At 39.6% G+C, this 16,959-nt stretch overlaps 1 protein-coding gene across 2 annotated transcripts in view; it reads left to right on the top strand.

The window, feature by feature from the left end:
• CXADR (CXADR Ig-like cell adhesion molecule) overlaps positions 1 to 16,959 on the top strand; it is a 59,759-nt gene that overhangs the window by 18,693 nt on the left and 24,107 nt on the right. For both annotated transcript variants that reach the window (XM_030579855.1, XM_030579847.1), the window contains exons 2-6: positions 13,512 to 13,681; positions 14,385 to 14,589; positions 15,598 to 15,753; positions 16,200 to 16,322; positions 16,712 to 16,850. In XM_030579855.1, coding sequence (XP_030435715.1) covers positions 13,512 to 13,681; positions 14,385 to 14,589; positions 15,598 to 15,753; positions 16,200 to 16,322; positions 16,712 to 16,850 — 793 coding nt within the window. The remainder of the gene's footprint in view (positions 1 to 13,511; positions 13,682 to 14,384; positions 14,590 to 15,597; positions 15,754 to 16,199; positions 16,323 to 16,711; positions 16,851 to 16,959) is intronic.

The following is a 16,959-nucleotide window of genomic DNA, read 5'->3' as shown; positions in this document are numbered from 1 at the left end:
CTGTTGAACTTAATGAAATAAGTGGGGAAAACAGACCCTTTTAAAATACAGACATTTCTCTCTATGACTGCTTATGCTGCTTAATCCTTTCTTTCTGTTCACCTTGATACATCATAAAGAACCCCTTTTCATGTCATCTCTTAAAATAAGTTGTGTTACTGAATAAGTTTGGTAACACTATTGACATAGAGCTCACCACATGCTAAGAAAAATTCTATTGTCCAGTAGCTTTGGACAGCCAAAAGCCTACTGTCCTCTGGATAAACTGCTACCTTACATTTAAAATTCTAGATGCTTTGATTGACAAAATGTCTGACATGCCCAAAATGAAAGTGACTTGCTCACTTTTCTTGTAAATGTCAGCAAGGACTTAAAAAAGGAATATGGGATTTTGCAATGTGTCTCAAATCTCCTTAGTGGCACGGGAAACATGGAGCTGAGAGGAAAATCAGGATGCATCTGGTTGAGTGAGAGCAAAAAGAAAAGCCGCTAAAGTGAACTAGAGGTAGAGACATTTGGGGGATGATGGGCACTATTTTAGTATAGTGTATAGCTGGTGCCACTATTCAGTTTTTTGTTGACACTGACTTTCCTACTAAGGCATAGGGAGGTAGTGCTCCTTCTGTTGCCAAGATCCCGGTTTTGTTACTCTGCTTCACACTGTCTGCCTCTATTAAATTTATGTAGATTGCTCTACTGGAATTTCAGGAGGCTTTACTTGATTGCAGACTGACCCACACCAAGTTGGATCATTTAAATGTGTCCAAATCAAATCAAACTAAACTCATTAAACATGCATCTTGAGTAGTTCTCCAGTCTGAAGATCCTGGATATTGGAATAGATAAAGCTCTAAACTTAAACTTGTTTTGTTGATAAAGCTTTTTATAACTCTGTTGGATAGTGGTTGTACAAAAGGAATTGTAATCTTTGCTTTCCTACAGTAATGAAAAGAATACAAGTGTTCTGTGCTTCTGAACTTGATAACTATGTCCCTGTGGAGCAAGGTCATCAACTACTGATGTTGCTAGGAAACCAGCTCAGGAACAAGAGCTTCAAAAATGTTCAGAACAGTTTGTGAATACGGGGATAGATACAAACAGAATGGACTATTGGGTAAAGATTAAATTCATTTATTGTCCTTTCACTTTCAAATTTATTTTAATGATAGTCAAGCAAAGTATTTAGAAAAGGCCTTTGTTCACTTTGGAGTTACTTCCTAAGGCTCAGATTCTGCAAACACCCATGTTAACTTTACTCACCTGAGCAATGGAGACTACTAACGTGAGTAAAGCTAAGCACAAGTTAGCTGTTTGCAGGTTTTGAGCCTAAATTATCTATAAATATTTCAAGTTATTAATCTTTAATCTGAGAAGAAATAACTTTTCTGACAATTTCTAAGTGCAAGAGGGTAATAAGAAAAGCCAAAGAGGAGTTTGAAGAACAGTTAGCCAAAAACTCCAAAGGTAATAACAAAATGTTTAAGTACATCAGAAGCAGGAAGCCTGCTAAACAACCAGTGGGACCCCTTGATGATAGAAATACAAAAGGAGCGCTTAAAGATGATAAAGTCATTGCGGAGAAACTAAATGAATTCTTTGCTTCAGTCTTCATGGCTGAGGATGTTAGGGAGATTCCCAAACCTGAGCTGGCTTTTGTAGGTGACAAATCTGAGGAACTGTCACAGATTGAAGTGTCACTAGAGGAGGTTTTGGAATTAATTGATAAACTCAAAATTAACAAGTCACCGGGACCAGATGGCATTCACCCAAGAGTTCTGAAAGAACTCAAATGTGAAATTGGGGAACTATTAACTAAGGTTTGTAACCCATCCTTTAAATCGGCTTCGGTACCCAAGGACTGGAAGTTAGCTAATGTAACGCCAATATTTAAAAAGGGCTCTAGAGGTGATCCCGGCAATTACAGACCAGTAAGTCTAATGTTGGTACTGGGCAAATTAGTCGAAACAATAGTTAAAAATAAAATTGTCAGACACATAGAAAAACATAAACTTTTGAGCAATAGTCAACATGGTTTCTGTAAAGGGAAATCGTGTCTTACTAATCTATTAGAGTTCTTTGAAGGTGTCAACAAACGTGGACAAGGGGGATCCAGTGGACATAGTGTACTTAGATTTCCAGAAAGCCTTTGACAAGGTCCCTCACCAAAGGCTCTTACGTAAATTAAGCTGTCATGGGATAAAAGGGGAAGGTCCTTTCATGGATTGAGAACTGGTTTAAAGACAGGGAACAAAGGGTAGGAATTAATGGTAAATTCTCAGAATGGAGAGGGGTAACTAGTGGTGTTACCCAAGGGTCAGTCCTAGGACCAATCCTCTTCAATTTATTCATAAATGATCTGGAGAAAGGGGTAAACAGTGAGGTGGCAAAGTTTGCAGATGATACTAAACTATTCAAGATAGTTAAGACCAAAGCAGATTGTGAAGAACTTCAAAAAGATCTCACAAAACTAAGTGATTGGGCAACAAAATGGCAAATGAAATTTAATGTGGATAAACGTAAAGTAATGCACATTGGAAAAAATAACCCCAACTATACATACAATATGATGGGGGCTAATTTAACTACAACGAGTCAGGAAAAACATCTTGGAGTCATCGTGGATAGTTCTCTGAAGATGTCCACACAGTGTGCAGAGGCAGTCAAAAAAGCAAACAGGATGTTAGGAATCATTAAGGGGATAGAGAATAAGACTGAGAATATCTTATTGCCCTTATATAAATCCCTGGTACGCCCACATCTTGAATACTGTGTACAGATGTAGTCTCCTCACCTCAAAAAAGATATTCTAGCATTAGAAAAGGTTCAGAAAAGAGCAACTAAAATGATTAAGGGTTTGGAGAGGGTCTCATACGAGGAAAGATTAAAGAGGCTAGACCTCTTCAGTTTGGAAAAGAGGAGACTAAGGGGGGATATGATAGAGGTATATAAAATCATGAGTGATGTTGAGAAAGTGGATAAGGAAAAGTTATTTACTTATTCCCATAATACAAGAACTAGGGGTCACCAAATGAAATTAATAGGCAGCAGGTTTAAAACAAATAAAAGGAAGTTCTTCTTCATGCAGTGCACAGTCAACTTGTGGAACACCTTACCTGAGGAGGTTGTGAAGGGTAGGACTATAACAATGTTTAAAAGGGAACTGGATAAATTCATGGTGGCTAAGTCCATAAATGGCTATTAGCCAGGGTGGGTAAAGAATGATGTACCTAGCCTCTGTTCGTCAGAGGATGGAGATGCATGGCAGGAGAGAGATCACTTGATCATTGCCTGTTAGGTTCACTCCCTCTGGGGCACCTGGCATTGGCCGCTGTCAGTAGACAGATACTGGGCGAGATAGACCTATGGTCTGACCCGGTACGGCCGCTCTTATGTTCTTTTATTCTAAATGTAGACACAAAAATAGTACATGCTTAGCAAGTCTTTGCCACTGGAGTATGCAACTTTTTAAAGAGATTCCTGTCAGTAATCATGATATCGACTGAAACTATTGCACCTTCTATTTATTACAAGTAGCACCCAAGATATAACAAATTAGAGGAGAACATATATATTTTTTTCAGTTTCTTTACTTTGTGCATAGACACATTTTGCCACTTTCATAGTTTCTCCTGTTTGTGTGATCCTTTAATACAGCCACAAGGGGAAAGATTTCTTTAAAATAGGAAAACATGATTACATTTACTTTGGATTTGTATACAAAAATAAAAAGAGCCCTAGGCACCCCTGTCATAAATTGCAAAAAGAAAAGTAAAACTAACAGCCAGCAGAACTCTCCATCCACACAGACCGAACTTCATGCTCTATGGCAGCCCTTGCAAATAGATTTACCTTCCAGTGTGTCCTCAAAGTCAATGGACCTGGCCTATATTGGGAAGAGGGGAAGCTTGTTCCAGAACTGCAGTCCACTCACATAGAACACTCTAGCTCCCTCTGTTAAATTCAGAGGAATCCAACTTCAGCATCTCCACAGTTCACAAGTGTGACAGTACAGTACAAGGAGAGATGTAGTCTCTAAGGGCTGGCCTACACTACAACTGTAAATTGAGCTAAAAGTTATGCTATTTCAGCTATGTAAACTACATAACTGAAGTTGACATAACTTAGGTCCCACGCTGTGTTCATGGGAGACGCTGTACCACTGACATACCTTATTCTTCTCAGGGAGCTGGAGTACGGAAGTCGACAAGAGAGCGCTCTGCCATCGACTTAGCAGATCTGCTAAATTAACATTGCTGCATTGATTGCAGGAGTGCTGATCTAGTTGTAACTATAAACATGGCCTAAGTAAGGTCACAAACTCTAGAGCTTCATAGGTCAAAACCACTTCAGTTCAGTCCAGAAAACCAATAGGCATCCAATGTAGATCGCAAAAGAAAAGTGTCATGTGCTGCCATTGAGAATCACCACTTATTATAATCAGGCCATTATATTCTGCGCCAATTTAAAATTCCAGGTTGAGGATATTGCAATAATCCAATATGTAACACAACCCACAAAAATTGACAGAGGGACCTGGTGGCAAATGAAGTAAAAAAATTTTTTACCTCAACTTTTTACAAAATAGTGAGCTTGCAGATTGTGTATTGGAACGCCTTGCTCATAGCTGAGTTTGTACAGCATTAGATGTACTTTAGAAATAATTTGTGCTAGTAATTTTATGATGATGATCTCTGCGCAGTAATACTTTGCCATTTAGAGCGGCTGCTTTTCTTTAGTTTGCAGGGTTGTTGTAGCAGTGTTGGATATTAGAGAGACAAGGAAGGTGAGTGAAGTAGTATTTTTTTTTAATTGGGCCGACTTCTGTTCATGAAAAAGACAAGCTTTTGAGCTTACACAGAGTGGTGTTTACACTTACCAGAATACTCAATTATTGGATTACTGCACAGCCTCAAAATACTCTCACCAACATCATATAGCTTCTGTGCAGTAGTTCCTTTTTACAAGTTGCCATAAGCCATATATGATATGTACTAGGCTCCTGGTGGATCTGTTTTGTTTCATGCTGAGCAGGAATTTAGGAGTGCCGCTGACTGGGAGAGGTTTTATAGTGTGATACTGACTCGCATTGTAATCCCTCAGCAAACGGCAAAAAGAGTTTGTGGAAGTTAACTTGTAAATCTCAGTTTTTAGCATTCATGCTGACCTTTAAGACTTTCAAATAGATATAGATAATCTTCTTTGGTAGCACAACTCGGTAAAACATGTATGAGAAAAACTCTTTTTGCCTACCAAGATTTAAATTAAGGGATTGGTTTATATCCTACACAATTCTTTAAAAATGTATATATTTTCTGCTACTGTAGTATTCAGTTCAAAAAAATCTACCTTATTACCCACAATAGTTGCATACCCTGAAGTAAAAAGAACGAGGAGTACTTGTGGCACCTTAGAGACTAATAAATTTTTTTGAGCATAAGCTTTCGTGGGCCGAAACCCACTTCACTGGATGTATGCAGTGGAAAATACAGTAGGAATATATATATACACAGAGGACATGAAAAAAGCCCATCTTAACTGATTAGTCTTGTTATTGTTAGTAGGGCAACACCCATTTTTTCATGTCCTCTGCATGTGTATATATATATATTCCCACTGTATTTTTCACTGCATGCATCCGATGAAGTGGATTTTAGCCCACAAAAGCTTATGCTCAAATAAATTTGTTAGTCTCTAAGGTGCCACAAGTACTCCTAATTCTTTTTGCTGATACAGACAAATCAGCTACCACTCTGAAACCTGATACCCTGAAGTGTAAGCAGCAATATTATCTCATCTCTTCCTTTCTTGCCCAAGCACTCCAAACCTACCAAATTTAAGAATTCTTGGATGTTTTCCAGGGAAATTAAATTAAATATAGCTATGTAAATAAAATGCTTAAATGCAGCCATAGCTTTTTCTTTTCCACTTGTTTTATTTTCACATTCTTTCCCTCAGTTTACCTTTCTCCTTTTTCTTTTTGTGGATTCGTCTTCCTTGCCCTCTCAAATTCTCACTAATATTAAGTTTGGATTTCTTTAGTACTAGCCAAAGCAGTCTTTTCCTATCTGTTTCTTCCCTACTGCATCTTTGCCAATTGTTCTCACTAATTCCCTAGTTGCTGCTTGTTTGTTACTACTGCTCCTTTCTCCCTTGTGTGTATTCTTTTTGCTTTCTCTGAGCCTTCTAGAATAAATTAGGTTGTCTCACTGGTAAGGTAGTTTTCAATAATAGATGTTCTAAAAATTTACTAGGGCTTATGCACCTAACTAATATACATTTCAAACCTTGTCTTTCAGCACTTGATATTTAGAGCTTCTAAAATAAAATGGAGATGATAGTGAATTGGTCCATTGGAATTGAGTTTCTCTTTTTAAAAGAAAACAAATAATTTGAATTAAAGGTTACCTACAGAAGGGGGAAAATAGCCTGTGTTCTTTATCCTGTTTCTTTAAAGTGCATAAAGAGAGCTGGGACAGATTTCTTTGAATTTTTTTATTAAGAGTATCAGGTCCTAATTTCCCTGGTTTTGGTGGAAGACTATGCAAACAGTGGGATCACAATGTCATAAGAGTAGCTGATTACCAGTGTAGGTGAGAGAAGGAACTTTTGTAATTGTTCTACTTAAATTTATTATTATAATTAATGCAAAGTCCTGTCCAACTCTTGAGAGGGAAAGAGATTCAATATCCAATCAGCTATGTATGATGTGTTTGCTTGCAGAGTTGCACCAGTTTAATTTAGATGTGAATTTAAATAGATTTTGTTAAGCATTTGGTGTAAAAAGCTATGTGGATACTTATTTAGGTTTAAACTGCATTTATTTCTGTTGAGTTTAAATTGATTCTGAACAGGTTTAACCTAAACAGAAATAACATCAATTTAATTAAATTTGTACAAGTTTGTGCTTAGACAAGGCTTTAGTACAGGGATCGGCAACCTTTGGCACGCAGTTCACCAGGGTAAGCCCCCTGGCAGCCTGGGCCAGTTTGTTTACCTGCCGCGTCCGCAGGTTCGGCCGATTGCAACTCCCACCGGCCGCGGTTCTCCGCTCCAGGCCAATGGGGGCTGTGGGAAGTGGCGCAGGCCGAGGGATGTCCTGGCTGCCGCTTTCCACCACCCCAAGTGGGCTGGAGTGGCGAACCGCAGCCAGTGGAAGCCACGGTCGGATGAACCCGCGGGCATGGCAGGTAAACAAACCGGCCCGGACTGCCAGAGGCTTTCCCTGAACAAGTGGCGGCCTGACTTTGAGAAGCACTGCCCTATAATAAAGAGTTTACAGTGCCATTGCACCGCGGTAAGCTCTCTAGTGTAGCCGCTTTAAGGCGATGGGCAGAGAACTCCTCTGTCATCTTAATTACCCGATAGCAACATAATTTAGGTCAACCTAAGCTGTGTTGTAGCCATAGCCTAAGGGCAGGTCTACGCTATGGCAGGGATCCATGCTCTTAGATCAATCCACTGGCGGTCAATTTAGCTGGTCTAGTGAAGATCCGCCAAATTGACTGCAGATCACTCTCCAGTCGACTTGCACTCTACTCTGATGAGAAGAGTAAGGTAAGTCAACGGGAGATTTTCTCCCGTCAGCCCTCCTTGGTGTAGACCCCATGGTAACTCGACCTAAGGTACATCGACTCCAGTTATGTTATTCGCAAGTAGCCTAAGAAATGAACCTCTGAAAGGGTGACCAGGAAATGAGTAATGTGAACAGGACATGAATTTTAATGACAGTCCCTTTGAAGTAGCCTTGCCTCTTCCTGCTCTGCCTTCCCTTTCATCATCAGCCTGTAATGTTTCTTGAAAAATTATGTTTGGTGTTATATTATTGGTTATTTTACTTTAAAATGAAAGTCAAAGACTCTAACTTCACTAACACTGTATTCACTAACTTAAAAACACAGTTTTAAAATCAAACACCTGAAAACTATTTTTGCTTTATTTACCTGTCAGCACAAGGTTCTGTTTCTCTGGTACAGTTGATGTCAACAGCATAGGCAGTACGAGAAATGTAGGTCTGGTACATGTTAGGTCTGGTACACTTGCTGAGAACATGACTATATGGAAATCCCACTAGTGCTATGATTGCTTCAGCTGCACTGGTGGTAGCTTGGGTGGGACAAGTGTAGGGAAGAGTGTAGCAGATTGTAAAAATTTTACCACTGTCAACTAAATGTGCTTGGTGATCAAAAATGCTGGAAGTAGCAAGAGCCTTGCCTACTTTATAGCTCTACTCAGGCTTTCATTGATCCAACTGAATCAGTGGTTGCACCAATGGGAGATTTCTTAAAATTAGAGACCTAATTGTGTTAGAAGTACTGAACCCTTAATTTTAGTCTTGGTTTTTGGTTTGTAAAAGAAGAATCTTCAGACATTTCAATTAATTTTCTGCTTTCTCCCTTTACCTGTGTTGTCTTACTAGTCATATGGAGAGGCTAGGCATATTGCATCAGGAAAACATCTTCACCTTCAGTTCCTAGGAAGTGGGCCATTAACTCACTATATCAGTTGAATTCACTTTAGCATGAAGTCTGTATTAGAGCAATAATTCTGCTGTAGTTAAGGTTAAGAACATCTTTCTGTTTAGAACCCAGTTCCTCTAAGTGCTCTAAAATCTACACCAATTACTTGGATTGCCTCATGGGAGTGTGAGGTTCAGTAAGGTGCTGTGCTCTTATGACCCCTACATTACTGATCTCTAGATTCTCTTTGCCCCTGTTATATTACTCAAAGTTGATTGTGTCTGTTTCAAGAGCCAGGAACCTTCCTGGGGTTCAGACTCTGTACCCTGGCAAGATTGTTTAACGGTCTTCTTCCCTGCTTGTTTAGTTTAATGGCTTTATTTACTTTATATGCAAATGTGTTTCTATTGTCCTCCGCCTGTAATCAGGTCAGAAGGTAAATACACATTAATTTGTCTCGGGCAGGCTGGGTTCTTGCTCTGCCTCCCAAACACATTTTAAGAACATATTTCAAGCACACATCTATAACTTTTTGTATACAGTCTGTACATACATAGCACACTGATTTTCAGGACGAGCATATCAACAGTTTACATATGATATCTTACATGACACCTTTATGATGTATGTTGGGGCACTGTGTGTATCAGACCTGATGGGATATGGTGGCCGTCTACCAGCTGGCATTGAGGGACTCACAGACACCCCCGCCCCCAGTAGTAATATCTATAAAGTTAATCGTTGTGGAAGAATTCTTGTATGTTCAACAAAGTGCACAAGGGCTTTTTTTCTTAAGTGCTATTCAAGCTGTAGTTGAAATTATTCTTAAAAGATCTTTTGAATCTTGTATTGCTATGTAGAATAATTGTAGTTTTAACAAGTCCTTTACTGCTATGTGATCTCTGATGGATGGGTTTGTGCTTATTTTTTCTTGGCTGTATTTATTGGCTGAGACTGGAAAAAATGTGGTAACAAGCAGCCAGAAACTGGATGAGGCTATAGAAATTCAGTCTGCATCTCTGTTATACTGTAAACTCCGAGTAGTTTTAAAATGCACTTTAAAAAAATAGTATGGGAACTTTGATTCCTACATACCTCTTCTTCATGCTTCCCATGGATGGTCATTCTGGACTCTGTTGGTTAGAGTTGGATTTAGCTGGAAGGCAGACCTGGGGATGTCTTACTCTCTTACTGAGGTGATGGTAGGAGAAAGGGGGAGGGTTGAAGGGAGAAGGAGGAAGCTTTAGTAGACTGACACATAGGGTATGTCTACAGTGTGGGATTACTCCAATTTTACAGAAATCGATTTTTGGAAACCAATTGTATAAAGTCAGTGCATGTGGCCACAGTAACCGCATTAATTTGGCGGTGTGCATCCATAGTACCGAGGCTAGCGTTGACTTCCGGAGCGTTGCACTGTGCGTAGCTATCCCATGGTTCCCGCAGTCTCCCCTGCCCATTGGAATTTTGCATTGAGATCCAAATGCCTGATGGGGCGAAAAACATTGTCGCGGGTGGTTCTGGGTACATGTCGTCAGGCCCCCTTCCCCTCCCTCCCTCCCTCTGTGAAAGCAACGGCAGACAACTGTTTTGCATCTTTTTTTCCTGGGTTACCTGTGCAGATGCCATACCATGGCAAGCATTGAGCCCGCTGAGCTCAACGCAGGAACCATAAACATTGTAAACGCCTCGCGCATTATCGTACACTTTATGCTGAACCAGAACCTGCAAAACCAGGCGAGAAGGAGGCAGCAGCGCGGTGATGAGAGTGATGAGGACATGGACACAGAATTCTCTCAAACCGCGGGCCCTGGCGCGTTGGAGATCATGCCGGTAGTGGGACAGGTTCTAGCCGTTGAACTCCGATTTTGGGCCCAGGAAGCAAGCACAGACTGGTGGGACCGCATAATGCTGCAGGTGTGGGACAATTCCCAGTGGCTGCAAAATTTTCGCATGCGTAAGGGCACTTTTATGGAACTTTGTGACTTGCTTTCCACTGCCCTGAAACGCCAGAATACCATGATGAGAGCATCCCTCACAGTTGAGAAGTGGCGATAGCTCTGTGGAAGCTTGCAACGCCAGGCAGCTACCGGTCAGTCGAGAATCAATTTGGAGTGGGCAAATCTACTGTGGGCACTGCTGTGATGCAAATAGCCAAAGCAATCATTGAGCTGCTGCTACCAAAGGTAGTGACTCTGGGACATGTGCAGGCCATATTGGATGGCTTTGCTGCTATGGGGTTCCCTAATTGTGGTGGGGCAATAGATGGAACCCATATCCCTATTTTGGCATCGGAGCACCAGGGCAGCCAGTACATAAACCGCAAGGGGTACTTTTCAATGCTGCTGCAAGCACTGGTGGATCACAAGGGATGTTTCACCAACATCAACGTGGGATGGCCGGAAAGGGTTCATGATGCTCGTGTCTTCAGGAACACTAATCTGTTTAAACGGCTGCAGCAAGGCATTTGCTTCCCGGACCAGAAAATAACCATTGGGGATGTTGAAGTGCCTATAGTTATCCTTGGGGACTCAGCCTAGCTCTTAATGCCATGGCTCATGAAGCCATACCCAGGCGGCAGGGACAGTAGTCAGGAACTGTTCAACTATAGGCTGAGCAAGTGCAGAATGGTGGTAGAATGTGCATTTGGACGTTTAAAAGCTCGCTCGCACTCTTTACTGACTTGCTCAGACCTCAGCCAAACCAATTTTCCCATTGTTATTGCTGCTTGCTGTGTGCGCCACAATCTCTGTGAGAGTAAGGGGGAGACATTTATGACGCAGTGGGAGGTTGAGGCAAATTGCCTGGCCACTGATTATGTGCAGCCAGACACCAGGGCAGTTAGAAGAGCATCAGGAAGCAGTGTGCATCAGAGAAGCTTTGAAAACCAGTTTCATGACTGGCCAGGCTATGATGTGAGTTCTGTTTTTCTCCTTGATGAAAACCTGCCCTCTTGATTGACTCATCCCTGTAAACCACTCACCCTCCCCCCTTCAATCACAGCTTGCTTTCAAAGGAAATAAAGTCACTATCGTTTAAAATCCATGTACTCTTTATTGATTATAAAAATAGGGAGAGAACTGACAAGGTAGCCCGGATGGGGTGTGGGAGGAGGACAAGAGGGAAGGAAGGAAAAGGCCACTTCAAAACTTGTTGCATGACAGCCTTTTACTTGGGCTGTCCACTGGGGTAGAGTGGCAGGGTGCACGGAGCCTCTCCCTTCACCCCCCCCCCACGTTTTTGGGCATCTGGGTGAGGAGACTATGGAACATGAGGATGGGGGAGGGTTGTTATACAGGGGGTGCAGCGGCACTCTGTGATCCTGCTTCCGTTCCTGAAGGTCCACCAGATGCCGGGGTATGTCTGTTTAATCCTGCAGTAGCTGCAGTGTTGCATCCTGCCTCCTCTGATCTTCCTGCCGCTACTTCTCATCTCAAGCGTCCCTCCTGGCCTCGCATTCGTCCCTCCTGGCCTCACGTTTGTTGGACACTTTCCTGTACTGTGATACTGTGTCCTTCCACTCAATCAAATAATCTCTTTCACTGCGGGTCGATTGCATGATTTCAGAGAAAATTTCATTTTGCATGCGTTTTTTTTGCCACCTTATCTGAGAGAGCCTTCGGGATGGAGGAGGGAGGCTTGAAAAATGTGCAGCTATGGGAGGGGAAAAAAGGGAGAGAAGTATTTAAAAAGATACATTTTACAGAACAATGTGTATACTCTTCCATAGTGAACAACATTATTCATATTACATAGCACATGTGATTTCGGTACAAGGTCGCATTTTGCATCTTAATATTGTACAGAATTTTAGTTTTAGTTACTACTTCAGATAATAAATTACCATTTTTAAGCACTTAACCTACTAGTCTATCACAAATGTTGACTTTCAGCAAGATGTTCGCATCCAGCAAGAGATTCAAAACATCAAATACTTTTCTAGTTCATCTCACAGTTTACACAGTGAAATGTTCCTTTTGGAACTTTTCCTGATTGCTAAACAAATACTGTGTGATTCTACTCTAAAAAACATGACAGATGAACACATGTTGTAGATATAAGATTGTAATATATTATGGAAAGATAGCTTCCGGCCGTTTACATAAATCTTTTTTTATGACAATCCTGTTTGGTCATTGTATAGTTTCTTGCTTCTTTCGAAGCATTGGATTGAGCAGAATCTGTCGCTTGGAAACACATTCTTCTTTGAGCATACCATGCAAATGAGGATTATGCTGATTTTTCCAGGAGGAGATCAGGCAGAAAAGGCTGACACAAAAATTAAATCTGAAAACGCAGTAGGATTTTTGGAAAAGATTAACTCACCCATTCCTTTAAAGCAAAATGATCCTTATGTTTCAAGAACAAGTAATTTAACGTCAAGATTTCACAACTGTCCTGTCAGACTTAACTGACCTTAGCAGTATGCTATATGTCCTTATCTTACCAGAGAGGTAGCATTAGGATTGTGGTATGCATTTAGTGTTGTGAAAAGTCACTGTTAACTAAAACCCTTTGATATGTATGCTTTTTATAGGACTTACGTTGCATAAAACTAGGGTGTGTTTGTGTAGGATATGGAAATTGAGGAAGAGTTTAGCTTTTCCTTATGCAAGTGACTATTTATAGGACTCCCAGGTTGAACTGATTAACATTATATCCAGTTTGTTTCATTGTTCAATAACAGAGTATGGCATAGGGTTTGTTGGGTAAGTGCTGCTAAAAATGTCTGACTAGACAATTTCAGTTCTGTACACTTAACCGTGTATTATGGCCAAGATTTTCCAAAGTGAGTGCCTGATGTTAGGCATCTGTATAAGCAGGCTGACTTTCAAAGATGCTGAGCTCCAAGCAGTTCCTATTGCAGTGAAGGGAGCTATTGGATGCTCAGCACTTTGGATAATTAGGCAAGTTATTTATCCACTTTTGAAAATCTTGCCCTATGTCTAATGGAAAGTTTATCATAAAAACTGAATGTTTATCCATAGATTTGAATTATTGTTTGTTGAATTAATAGAGGTTTAACACTTGTTATACTGCCACTTTTTTTTCTAGGTCTAACAAAAGGCCTAAAGATAACTTCAACTAACCAGCCTATGGTTGAAAAAGCACAAGGAGAGAAAGTTACATTGCCATGTACATTCACTGTCTCACAAGAAGATCAAGGCCCACTAGATGTTGAATGGGTCTTAATACCAACAGATAATCAAAAGAAGGAACAAACAGTGAGTAGAGACAGCTTTTTAGAGACCTTTTAATTCCTAGTTGTTGTAAGAGCTCTGAATGTTGAAGCTTTCTGCCCATAAAGAACCTCTTGCTCTCTGAATTTTGTTCTTTCAAGTCAGGGAACTTGTGATCTTGCATGTCTGTGAAGCACCATGCACAGAAATTGTAAACAATGAATGCCAGTTATATAAACATCATTAAGATCTAGAAGGACAATTGATTGCTCACTATAAGTTAGTGAATGGTAAAGAGAAAATAACTCCAGGATAATTTAATTTTAATTTTTTTTCATTTCATAGAATCATAGATTATTGTTACTGATAAAGACAATGCTGTGTTGAACCAAACAAGTCTGCTTTTACTAAGAAAATATTAAAAAAAAATTCTTAGATCTTAAAATATTAGTCCCTTTCCCATTCCATTCTTTAGAAGCAATACCAGTAAATTTAGATAAACCCCTTCATGCAGAGGTTTACAGTATAAGTATTAGCACATGGCAATTTTAAACAGCTATTAATAGAGTTTATTCATTTTTCATCAGATAAATTCCGTTGGATGGGGTTTTTTAATTGTTCTGATTAGAATTATTTTTACACATGAAAAAATGTCTTCCAAAGAAATAGAACGGTAGTTCATTTGAAATATTCAAAATGCTATGCAGATTTGTTTGAAGAAAATACTTGTTTTTTCTTTTCCTTTTAGATTATCATGTACTCTGTAGACAGGATTTATAATGATTACTATGAAGCTATGAATGGACGAGTACAGTTCACTAATCCTGATCCCAGATCTGGTGATGGCTCCATAGATATCCTGAATCTAAAGTCAGCAGACACAGGCACATACCAGTGCAGAGTGAAGAAAGCTCCTGGAGTTGAAAGCCAAAAAATACAGTTGACTGTGCTTGGTAAGATAATTTGTACAGATGCTATATGCTATATATGTTTTTGAGGGCAAATCGTTACATGCCATATTACATTTGACGCTTAAAATAAGAGAGATGCTTGTGTAAAATAAATTCATAATCTAATACTAAATTGTAAGTGGATAAATTGGGCTGTCAAACGATTGTTTTTAAATCTCGAGATTAAAAAAAATAACCGCAGTTTTAATCGCACTGTTAAACAGTACTAGAATACCATTTATTTATGTTTTTGTGGGTTCTCTATATTTTCAAATAGAGGGTCAGGGGTGGGGGTTCTGGGCTTCAGCCTTGCTCGGGGCTCCATCCCCTCTTGGTGCATGGGGCTCTAGCCCCCCTCTGCTGCTGGTGCCTTCCACCCTCACACATGTAAATGATAAATGTGTTTAAAAAAATTAACACCATGAAGTTTGATGTCAGTTAATAGCAGGTGTTACTGTGATTAATTGACAGCCCTATTATTTAGTATTCAAAAATTAGAGGATTGATACCCTTCCTCGCCCAGTGGAATGGAGGAGGAGGAGGACAAAAATGTAGAAATAATTAACATTTCTTGAAAATGGCTCAAAAATTGGTTTGCCCTTTGTATGAAACATAAGAATTAAAAAATATAGGCTGATTTCAAGTTTTGTACAGTGAAAAATGATTTATTTGCTAAGGCCTTGGCTACACTCACACTTTACAGTGCTGCAACTGGGGTGTGAAAAACACCCCCTGAGCGCTGCAAGATACAGTGCTGTAAAGCATCAGTGTAATCAGGGCAGCAGCGCTGGGAGCGCGGCTCCCAGCGCTGCAAGCTACACCCGTAAGGGATGTGGTTTACATGCAGCGCTGGGAGAGCTCTCTCCCAGCGCTGCCGCTCTGACTACACTCACACTTCAAAGCGCTGCCGCGGCAGCGCTCCGAAATTCCAAATGTAGCCATACCCTGAGTCTTAATTAATGGACACCATAACTGACTTTTAATTAATTTAAATAATACTTTATGTATTAGTGAAGCCAGCAAGGACTAAATGCTACATTGAAGGATCACAGGAAACTGGAAGAGATCTTACCCTGAAATGTGTGTCACAAGAAGGTTCCCCACTCTTGTCCTACAACTGGAGGAAATTAACTGGCACAGAGGAACTTCCGGCGACATCGTTATTAAGTAATGTTTATCCTTTGCTATTGTAATATATTTAAGATGGATAATAGGCTTTGTCGTCTTGTTTTTATTTCACCTTGAAATGCTAAGTTTTTTTTTATGCCTAGGCTTACTGTCTTAAGATCTGTTACTTCACAGATTACCTGTGTTAGACACATCCCTTACACTCTTGGCAAGGAAGTATTCTCAGCAGACTAGTGGTATGGAGTACCAAGACCGAATACTGAAATTAAATGCTATGGAATAAGCTTCCAGTTATTCATAAAAGAATGATAGTATTATATATGACAGCTCTTTGCAGCTTGACAAATGTCTCATTTTTTTCAAACATGTCAAAATAACTAAGACACTGACTTTTTAAATAAAATTTGTTGTAATGGATTAACACCTTTTGAAATATTGAATAATCATTAATGGAACATTTTAATTAGTTTCTTCAATATTTTTAGATAAAGATACAGGTGAACTGTCTATGAAAAATGTCTCTGAGGACTACTCTGGTACATACAATTGTGTGGCTGCAAACAGAGTTGGCACTGATGACTGTTTCGTTGTGCTAAATGTCACTCCCCGTAAGTACTTGCTGTATAGTAGTTTCTGCAAAATAAGAAATGTTGATGAATGAGTTAAAAAAATAAACTCATTTGATCCTTTTGTAATCTATAAAAGAAATTATGGTGTAGAACAGGTAGCTGACACCATTTGTAATTTTGCCATATTTTTGAGTATTGAGCATTCTTTCAGCTCCAATAAACAAGCCAGTCTTTTTTGACCTGTCTTTTCATGTTTGTGTGATACACTTTTTTTTTTAATTTAAGCATAAGTATGCATGTATCAGTTCAGTAATATTTCTCAGTATAAGAACATTTGTTTTTATTTTAAGGTATACACAGAGAATTCTCTAGTTATGCAAATTCAGTTAAAGGCCAGTATTGTAGTAATTTGTGTTAATCTATTCTAGCTATAAATACAGCTGGCACAATTGCTGGAGCAGTTATTGGAACTCTTCTGGGTCTCTTTTTATTGGCCTTTCTCGTCTTCTGTTGCTGTAAGAAACGTAAGGAGAAAAAATATGAAAAAGAAGTGCATCATGATATTAGGTAATGGCCCATTGTCTTTACCCTTTGAACTGTAATACCTGAAACTAGAAAATAACTTCCTCTTAATGTTTTCATATGGGTAATATATTCATTATGGCTGATTAGAATT

The sequence above is a fragment of the Gopherus evgoodei genome, chromosome 1 (assembly GCF_007399415.2).
Source record: "Gopherus evgoodei ecotype Sinaloan lineage chromosome 1, rGopEvg1_v1.p, whole genome shotgun sequence".
NCBI lineage: Eukaryota > Metazoa > Chordata > Testudines > Testudinidae > Gopherus > Gopherus evgoodei.
Note: the sequence above shows the minus strand (reverse complement) of the source record. Positions and strands in the feature narration are given on the sequence as shown.